Source organism: Rhamphochromis sp. 'chilingali' (assembly GCF_963969265.1).
Source record: "Rhamphochromis sp. 'chilingali' genome assembly, chromosome: 17".
NCBI lineage: Eukaryota > Metazoa > Chordata > Actinopteri > Cichliformes > Cichlidae > Rhamphochromis > Rhamphochromis sp. 'chilingali'.
The window spans coordinates 5864790-5875385 of record NC_137944.1 but is presented as its reverse complement, the minus strand read 5'-3'; the positions used below and the strand labels follow the sequence as shown (position 1 = coordinate 5875385).

At 40.1% G+C, this 10596-nt stretch overlaps 1 protein-coding gene across 1 annotated transcript; it reads right to left on the bottom strand.

Moving 5' to 3' along the window:
- Positions 1-867: 867 nt before the first annotated feature.
- LOC308383939 (uncharacterized protein) lies at positions 868-8255 on the bottom strand (the record flags this gene model as incomplete). The annotated part of the gene is made up of 5 exons (XM_080862197.1): positions 7095-8255; positions 2492-3514; positions 2094-2249; positions 1624-1776; positions 868-1191 (listed from the first exon to the last, which is right to left on the bottom strand). Exons 2-5 carry the CDS (start codon positions 3506-3508, stop codon positions 868-870), a joined length of 1650 nt encoding a protein of 549 aa, XP_080718323.1. The 5' UTR covers positions 3509-3514; positions 7095-8255.
- Between the last annotated feature and the right edge of the window lie 2341 nt (positions 8256-10596).

Below are 10596 nucleotides of genomic sequence, written 5' to 3'. Positions count from 1 at the left end.
TTAATTGCTGTCAAATAAACATTTTGCATTAATCCAACTTAAAATTAAGACATTTCAACTTAAAGTTTTCAGTTTTTCCAACCCAATAATTTGCATAACCCAAAAGTAAAATATTGCTCTTTGCTAACCTAATAATGTGGTTTAGTGTAAATTACTTTTTGTAGTGACTCTAAAATGAAATTTTAGTTTGTATAATAAAGCTTAAATCAAAATTTTAAGTTGCCTGAAAATATTTTTCAAAAATTCAAAATCCAATGTTTTTTTTTTTTTAAATGCTTTATTGTATAAATGTAATAAAGTATTACCTTTATGGCAACCAACACAGCTTTTGGTCAAATACATTACACATTTGTCCTTTTTGAAACACATATGCACAAAATGCAAGTAATGCTTAGTAGGACCACAAAGTTGTCAACAAAGTGTAAAGTGCAACACAGTATTACACAAATATCAATCTTAACACATACAGTGTCAACTATGAAAAAGTGCCCCAAGAGTATACAGAAACTTCTCTTCAGCTATAGCCAATGAATAAATATCTGAACAGTGTAGCTGACCAATGGGGATGAAAAAATATAAACACTCCTCTAGAGTTTTAGAATGTCACAACAGTTTGTTGTATAACTGAGCACATCAAACCTGAAATGCAACCTTTCCCTTGAAACGAAGGCAAATATGTCTGAAAAAAAATTAAAAAATAAATAAAAATACCATAAAAGCACATTAAATTGGGGTTTGAGGTCTCTTGGAGCATAAAAAAGGCCCAACATCCAAAAGAGACTACATATTTTACATGCTATATGTCCAAACACAGTTGTTCCTTCGCATTATGGCACAGGGCCATTTGTTGGTCATTGTTCTGTGCCATTACTGGGAGCTTTGAAGTTTGATATACAGATTTTGGACTTTGGGGGACATCTTGTGCTGATCAAGCTGCATGAAGATTTTTTGGAGCACTTCAAAAGTGAAGCGAAAGGGTTTTGGATAAGCTAGGTTGAGTGCATAGATCAAACCTAGAAGCAGGGCACAAGCTGAGGCAACTGAAGTTAGTTCATGCAACACTTCCACACCCTCAATGACAATGCCAATGTCTTCAGGTGGCTCCTGCAGTCCCTCCCCCTCCTTCCGAATCACATACACTGCCATGGTGACCTCCTCCAGGTCCCTCTGAACATCATCTGCTCCACAGTCCTACAGAGGGGTACAAGACACAAACACAAATCATCATTAGCCTCACTTCTTACTGTGATTAAGTGTTTGGGTGATGTACCAATATGTGTTATGTGCTGGGCTATTTCTTGGCTGGGTGTCATCACACACCAGAAACAGCAGAGAGAGGTGTATCAATCTGACTCTAATCAAATTGTAAGCAAGAAAGATAAGATTTCTCAACATGTCAAACTATTCCTTTGAACTTAAATAATCAAGTAAGCCCGTCTTACTTAAAACAAAGTCAATCCGATATGTAATGTGTTGTTGCTGGGAATTACATAATGTCCAATATGGTCATGATAATAAATACATGTCAGCAATCCAACTAGGGTTCACGTGTTATGTTTGTTCTAACAGTTAACTTTTTTGTGTCCCTTTGACAAGATGTGCTGACAAACTGTTGAAACTTACAAGGTATTCCTTGATCAGGCCATCTGCATCTTCTCCCAGGAAGATGCAGATGGCCTGATCAAGGTATTCCTTGATCAGGCCATCTGCATCTTCTCCCAGGAAGATGGTGAGGGCTTTCAGCACACATTCCCTCCGATGATTAATGTCCACAGTCTAGAACAACAAATGTTGAGTAATTTTAAACTCTAAATTTCATAAGACAGACATCCTTACTCTTATTGCTTAACTTACATGTACTTTATTTAAAAACAGTAATTCACAAGCCCAGAGATTCATTACAGAAAGAAAAGGGGATGAGTTCAGTGGAGTCGCTAAAAACATTCATGCATATGAAAGCCATGATTAGCATTGGCCTGCCCATATTGTCTTTATGAAAGATTCAGTTAAATATATATATATTTTTTTGGATTCAGATATATTTTGACAGCCCTCTTAGTTACGAAGCATCTTGTTTGATGGTACAGATTTACCTGGTCCAATGTGTCCAAGATGTTCGCAATCTTTTGGCGTGTTGCTCCTCCTTTGGCACGTATGACTTTGATCAGCTGACTTGAGTGCATGTCTAACTGGGCCATGAACTTCCACTCAAGAGGAACAGCCATGAGCCTCTGGAACTCTGTATTTATCTAAAAACAAAACACAAATGACAGTAGATATTGTATTATGGAACAAAATGCTGAAACTGATTGTATGCCAAAATGTCTATATCCCAAAAAGTACAACATATATGGGAATTCAAAATGTAAATTCTTTCATTAAGTTCAGTGTTATAAAATCTCAACCAAATCAAGTTATGACCGATTCATGAAAGTTAACTGCAATAAATCCCGAAGCATACAGACTTCGATCACTTCAGTTCCATTCTTACCTCTTTCTGTGTGAAGAGTGCAGGCCATCTGTCCTTCAGTTCCTGAATGCTTGGTTCTTGGTTTACCACCTCATGTCGTCTGTAGGCAAACGTGTTAGCCATTTTGTCTGCGATGACCCTTTCATTGTCCCTTATCCCGATCTCTGTCAGAAGTTCTAGTCTCACTTTTTCCATGCTGTCCAGAGTCTCACCAGTAGGAAAGGATGGATAAAAGTTAGCTTCAGAACGTTTTGGCTTCTTCACTTTTTTAGCAGGGAAAGCATCTGTAGTAGCTTTAGATTTCAGTGAGTTTACACACAGCTCTGGACACCCCTGTAATTTGAGCTGGGTCCTGTAGTTTGCCATTTTGTACTTCAGTCGTTGTTTCCAACCGTAGCAGCCATTGAATGATCCAGGTTCTTTCAAACATGGGTGCTTTTTGATAAGGGCCTCTGCAGCTGCGCAGAAATGTGCATCCTCTGGATAGGCCTTGTAACGGTAAATTTCTTCTGCAACTCTTTTCAGGATATCAGACAGCATTCGGGCGCTTAAAGTCAACATTTTTTGGCTCACACGGTACTCAGTATTCCCCCTCTCTAGCTGTAGCTCTGTGTCATATGAAAATTGGGGAATTGCAAAGTCTTCTGGCCACTGTTGTGTTCGAGATGACATAGATTCAGGGGATGAGAGGATAATTGTGTCATTTGATGCCACCGAAATACCGTCATCAGACTCAAATGAAAGAGACAGAGATGAAGTGGACTGATCGGCACTGATCAAAGGTGGATTTGTTTGCTGGTGGATCACTTTGATTGTCCCCAAATTCCGAAGTTCGGTGGTAGAATTCAGATTAAAGAAGTCGTTGCCAAAGTCTTGGTCCATGTATTGCAGTCTGAAGTTACCTTTTAACCCAAAGGTAGTCTTTATCGTGCTGAGAAGGTCTTCAAGTGACTCTGGGATGCCATTTGGAAGAGTCAGCTTTTCAATGTTGTTCTCTCCTAAAATCACCTTCAGTCTTGCAGGTGTTGAACCAGCCATGGTGGTCTGAGAACAAAGCACAAGCACAGTTAGTGAGGATCAACATGTAAACCACTGACATTTCCAATTAGGAGAATTTAATGTCAAACTAGAGGAAAAGAGAGAAGGCAAAGAGAGGAGGAAAGGGGAGGAGAAAATGAAGAGGAGAGGTGGAGATCAGCTGAGGCAGCGAGGAGAGAAGGCAAACCGAAGAGGAGAAGGGAGGAGAAGAGAGATGGCGAGAATATGGGAGACATTGAAGAGAAGAGAGAAGGAGAGGAGGTGAGGAGAATATAGGAGACAATAAGGAGAGGAAAGAAGAAAAAGAGAAGAGAAGCAGAAGGGGGGAGAGCATAGGATTAGCATTCACTGACTGGAATCCAGCGACCTGCATTAAAAAAAATGACATAACTGATGAATTGCCAATGACATCATCACACCACTTTGGCTTGCAGTATAAAATAAATATGTTCTGAGAACACATTAGTATTGTATGGGTCTGGGTTTTGTTTTCCCACTTAAGAAAATACTTTATCATATTTTGAGGCCTCACCATTTAAACATGGACATATCTTTTCAAGGTGACAAGACGCATCCCTCTAATATTGTAGTCTGCCAGTGGGTAGGTATCATGCAGTTCTTGTGGCTCAACAAGTTCCACTTCTTTGCTTGGTGATGTTTTGAGATCATAAGCTCTGTAGTGTTCCATATACCATCCGCTAAGCTTTTTCAGAATGAAGATTAGTTTGTCCTGCAGTATCACCATTTGGATGATTTCACCAAACTCTGGCAGTCCTCCCAGTGAGCCGTGGATCAAGATCATCCCACACTTGTAGATTATTCCATTATATGCTACACTTTTAGCCAAGCACACATTGTCCATATCTGGAGACTTCTGTCTCAGTGCATTTGAGATGTCCTTGTTAAGAACATCAATGTGAACAGTGGAAACATCTGTTACTTCCAGTGGGGGTTTGGCAAAGCTAATTGCATGCAAATGATATGCAATCTGATACTGATGTCTCTGTGAAAGGGAAAGAAGTACATTTTTGAAGCATCTGATGTTCCTTGCAACTCTTTTAAAAAAACTATGCTTTGCTTCGAATCGCATAGTCCATAGTGCAACCAGTGGCCCAAACTTACGGATCAAGTATGGATAATGTTCCAAGTAGTGGTGCTTTGGTTTAAGATTAACATCTGGGAAAACCTCTTGAAACTTGATTCTGTGCTCGGAGATCTTAAAACCAAGATATGCAATGGAGTCCTCAGTATGAACAGGACTGACAACAAGATCAACAATGTCCTTCAAGTCTGTTAAGATGTGCCAAGCAGGCTCCTCACAGGGTACACTCTGCCCAACGAACAAAGGCAAAAATCTGATAAGACTCCAGTTCTCGTGTGCATTCCCTCCTACACTTTTTTTGGATGCAAAACTGAGAGCCACAGGATTAGGTCGATTTGTTTTGTCAGCCCACTTAAAGTTGAAAGATGATATTGCTTCATTCAATGTACATAATGTGAAATACTTTTTTTTGATTAACAAATTGAGGCAAAGCGCAAGTTCAAAAGGAACAATTCCCTCAAAAAGATCATGTACAACATCAGGTGGAAACCCAGTGGTAACATCAAAATGTGAGAGGTGCTTTGACAAAATACACTTTGATTTCACACCATAATAACTGGGCCATTTGTTTTCCTCGATAATTCGTAAATGATCTGCATGAATGTCTTTTGTTCTTAAAGTAAAGACTTCACTTCTGACTTCAATAGTCTGGAACTCTGATGTTTCTGCAGTGCAAAATCTACATACGTATGTCCCTGAGAAATTTTCAAAGAATCCAGCAATACTGTGTGCACCAAGGTTGTCGGCAACAACACACTGAACAGTGCCTTTTACTGTTCTGCCCAACTTTGACAGAAATATCCCACTCTGTTCCAAAATTACAAGATCATTAATTACAGGTTTTAACACTTTCTCATACCCATAGCACTTCAGATCATTACTTTTGATTAAAGCAGCCAAATAGATTGAGGTTAAAGCAGAATTACAGCCTGGTGGCAAATTACCCAAAACCCAGTACAATCCACAAATTTTATGCTTCCTCCGTGATGTACCAAGGGGATTACATATTTCGAATTCATCAATGTATAATATCAATGAAATGCTTTCCTGCTTGGACAACAGTCCATTTTCATGGAAGAAGTCACCATCGAAGATAGTTTTGTAGTGCACATAAGTTTTTTGAGGCTGATTATCTACAGTATTCAAATTAACAGCCTGATCCAAGATTGTCTGGCAGTCAAGAATATGCTGCAAAGACTTTAAAATTGAAATATATTGGAATGACTTGTTATTTTTTCGGTCAAGTATATATTCCACTGGTTCCACTACTTTAAAGTGGCTCTTATAGTATGCTTTTCGTCTCCAAGGACTGGAAAGTGGACCTTTATCTCCAATTGCTTTTTTTACAGGGTTTGTCTCACAGAGTACACTGGCTAGCTTTTCAACAACTGACTGGTCAAATTGGCATCCGTTGTCTTGTAATACTTGGCTAATAGTCTTTTGGGTAATCGCCACAGAAACAGAACCAATCAAATAGTTTAACTCCTGCAAAAGCTCATCTACAGCTGCATTAGACACAAGAAAGATGTGTTCCAACTTAAGGAGCACTGAAGCAATTTTAAGCTCAATATCCTTCTCTAAGTTTTCAGAATACCCATTGTCAAAAGCAGAATTTAAATTTACATCACTCTCTATAATTTCCACATCTGAAATATCACTGGCAACACTGGCAAAAGATTCATCAACAGAACTTATTCCAGGCTTAAATGTGTTCACTGTACCAGAGTGTTTTCTGTATTTATGACTTTTGAAGTTCTCATAGACATTGGTTTTATATTCACAGTTTTGGAACACACATGTTACAGTCTCCTTATTTTTAAGATGCTGATAGATATGTTGAAAATATTCTCTTTCTGTGGAGAGTTGATTATGGCCACAAATATGGCAAGTGAATGTGGACGCAGCTTTGGAGACTGCTTGTTGGGCAGGGTGATTTCTTGATAGATGGCTCAGTAGGGCGTTCCAAGTCTTGAACCTACATGCACAATTTAAATAAGTGCATGGATATGAGTGGCCTCGTCCGTAATGCCTATGAATCAGTTTGTAGTGTTTGAGCAATTCAGATCTTTTTGTTAATGTTGTCCCACAGTCCTTGCATCTCCACATGAAGCATAGCACTGGAGGAACAAAGAGACACGCTTTACTGGGTGTATATAAATAATTTGAGAAAACACAGAGGGAGAGTTGGGCAATATTACAATATATCAATATGGTGATATGAGACTGGATCTCATCTCAGCTTTTTGCCACATTGCCCAACACAAAGCGAATCATTTAAACACAAAATGTATTCATCAAATGTAGCCAGCCCTCTCTAATTAGATTTTAAAGGGATAAGTTCAAAACAAAAGTTTAAAAACAAAACCCAAATGCCCATAGGTACATTTTTTTTTTTTGCAATTGTTTTATATATAAAGCCGATTCCTGTTCAGTGTAAAACTGAATTAAGTTTAAATGAGACATTACTATTTTGAACTTGCATACCTTTGTTGTTGATAAACTGAAAGTACGCAAGTTCACAGGTAAAACGAGCTGCCTGGCACGCCTCCACACAGGAATGCCCCTCTTGAAGTAGTCACAGAGCTGAGAAGAAGTTAGGTCAGAAGGTGGCGATGGGGCATCACATTGGACACCAAGCCAAAGGTTGTGGCACTGTCCAGGGTTCCAACCAGAGGTGATGTAATCTTTCTGCCATCAGCAGACACCCCTCTGGAGAGGTTGACAGGAAGGAAAGGAAGCGCTACCCAAAGTCCTAAAGATTAAAGATATGTTCGAGTTAGTCTGTCGATCTTTCATCATGTTTACAGTGTTCATCTGCATCTATGTACTTATATATGTATTCAGACACAGACCAGAAGTGTGCTAGGTCTACAAGAAATCTGATGGCTGTATTTTCTGTGTTCAATAGCGTAATACTTTCTTCTATGATTTCTAATTTTGATTTTCTGCCGCACACCATCTCCCTCTCACACGGCTGATCCGTGCGTGTACGAGCGCTGCACGCACCCTTTCTCCTCGCCTTCTTAACGTTATGTACATTGAAAGCAATGCAAGCGGCAGTAAATGCATGCTTCCTGGAGCCACCACAGCTAAACTTTACCTCCTACATCACCCGTGGCCGTGACCGCGTGAACTATTCGCGCCGACAGGCATACTGCGAACAACCACTCGTGTATAAATGCGCGCGCCCGAAGTAACGTATTCTGAAGAGAACCGCGGCCCAGCTTGCCGCTATAATGTGCTAATGCTAATGAATAACTAACAGTAAGCCAACACCGACACACTGCATGAATACACAACTTTAAGCTAGCGTTACGATATTAAAACAAGAGAGTACCGCCGGAAAACTACTAACTTAACCTACATGTCCAAGCACAAACTACCAACAGGTCTGACATTTCGCTAATGTTAGCAGGGCTGAATGATAGCGGTTTGGTCAGGTCAGTTTACTAAACACTTAACAAACTTAACAATACAGTTGGAATATTTTTATATCTAATATATTAAAATATGTGTTCTACATTTGACTTACCTTCAAGGACTATGGAAAAAGTAATATCTTCGTTACCTTATTGACCAAATTGTTCACGAGGTCCTGCCTGCAGCCAAGTGCCTCTCAAATTGTTGTTCTCAACCGCAAGTAGAAAATTCTGGAGAAGGCGGAGACGTCATGACATCAGATGCACTGCGTCAGGAGAAACCTAATTGATGCAGGTTGACTCTAATGAGAATAGCAGGTTACATGTGTACTGAGGGAACAACACGTAATAACAAGTTGATATACTCCACAAATTTAGACTGGCTCCACTAAAGCAGAAATCTTAATGAAACTGACTCTGAACTTTACATAACTTCAACTACTGCTGAAATACACTTTTTAGAGTGTAATATTCTTGTGTCTTGATCAGTAAGGCAGACTTGGGGAGACTAATATACTGGTAAGCTGTTTGACAAAGGTAATAAAATATGTTTGTTAGTACGTGCCCCCAATTAATCCCCTCCATGAATCACCACCTTATTGTGGTGGAGGATGTTTTGTATCCCAGTGATCCAGACGCAGTGATGTTGGGCCTTATGCCTCTGGTAGGGTTTTCCAAGGAAAATTTGGTGAGGGGCCAGACAAAGAAAGAGTTGCTTGATATGAAAAAGTACAAATCAAAAGACCAGTTTGTCCAGGGAGGGAACTGGAGGGAGCACAAAGGAGAGCGTCGGGTGAACAGCTGACATTGCCCTGCCTTACTATGGGCTCACCATCCACAGGAGGCCTCATAGGGATTGGCTGCATTTTGTGTTTGGTGCCAGTCTAGGGTGGTCCCATCTCCAGCTTCCCATGTGTGCAATGGCAGTGAGACCTGAACGTGCGACATGGAATGGCCTGCCTGATCTGAACCCGAGTGTGTTCTGGCAGGGGCCCCTTATGTCGGTATCCTCAATTCCTACCTCCAGCAGAACTCCATAAAGTATTCCAAAGGCCTGGGGACATGGAGTCTAAACCTCGTGCATCTCCTTTATTGAGGTGGCTGGACAGAGTTGTGGCTGTAATGTAGTTGGTACCTGTCGTGATGGTAATTCCAAACCAGACAGTGGACACTGAAGTTGAAAGAAGCCACCAAGGTTAAGAAGGAATTCTGAGACACCCGGTGGCCAAGCTAAAAGCTAAAAGCAGTTCATCTAGTGTAATGTGGAATACCTCAACCTTGTCCACTTATTTCCCTTCCTTACGAATGGCTTCTTCACAACCTCCCTTCAACTGAGAATATTTCTGATGTGGCAAACAGTAGATGGTTCATCCAAAGAGCTCAATGCATCTCTCAGGTTCTTTGTTAGGTATTTACTTGACTTTTTCATCTTTCTTAAGGACACCACTTTCAGATACTGTTCATCTGCTGTAGGAGGTTTCCTGCGTCTGCCACGTCTTCCTTTACACTCCACTTGTATAGTTTCCTCATATATTGTAAGGACACTCTGCACAGCATGCCAAGATACGCCATGTTTTTATCTAACGGATTTTCAGCAACCACCTTGTTATAATTGTTGTTGTTACGAGTTACTAGTAACAAAGTACCTAAGGATAAAAGAATGTAAAATTGGTTATTTGCTAAGTTGTCTGTTAAGTGTAGACACAAGATTAGTTCTTGAATGATTTGTAGAGCAGTTTGAAGTGGCTTAACAGACAAAAAAGCATTTCTCTGATGACATGATTCGAGTCATGCTGACAGTTCTTCCTCTTTCATACTGTCTCACAATTCTTTGGTGGTTCCTGTCTTTCTGCTTGGTAGCCAAGATGGAGAACTTTTATTATGAGAAATGTACAACGTTTGTTCCACATTTAACTTTTTGACGGTTTTTACTACACAATCCACGTGCTTGTAGACTACTTTTGCAGCCTTACTTGATAGCATGAACACACTGAGACATGCAAAGTAGCAAGTAAATAAGTATGGTAGAGAACTGGAGAAACAGTATTTCAATTAAAGAGATATGGATCTGATTAAATGCACAACACTTTCCAAGGATAGTCTGATAGATGTGTTTTATGCACAAACACACTCCAAGAGTCACGATGACACATATCACCAGGGAGAGGAGTCACACAAACATACACAGTGTGGAGAATTAGGATGTGATTTGACTGAGAGCTTATGATAGGTCGATGCGAGGAGGTTGGCTTGATGTGCACTCTTATAGGGTGGCTTGACACTGGCCCCTTAATATTCCCATTAGAGACCTTACACGCTGAAAACACACACCAGTGGGATGCCATCTCCCATGAAAAGTAGGCCAGACGGAGCATTTAATGCGGTGAATGCAGGGTCTTTGTTTGTATTTGTGACTGTAAGCAGCATAAAATCTTATCATTCCATTGGTGTGAATAAACAGACAAGGAAGGTGAGACAGGTTCTCTGGCAGCCATATGGGGGTTTTAGCCTACAGTGCTGCTTACACAAGATAAGACAGTCAGCTGGTTAGGGGGGAATAAAGGCAT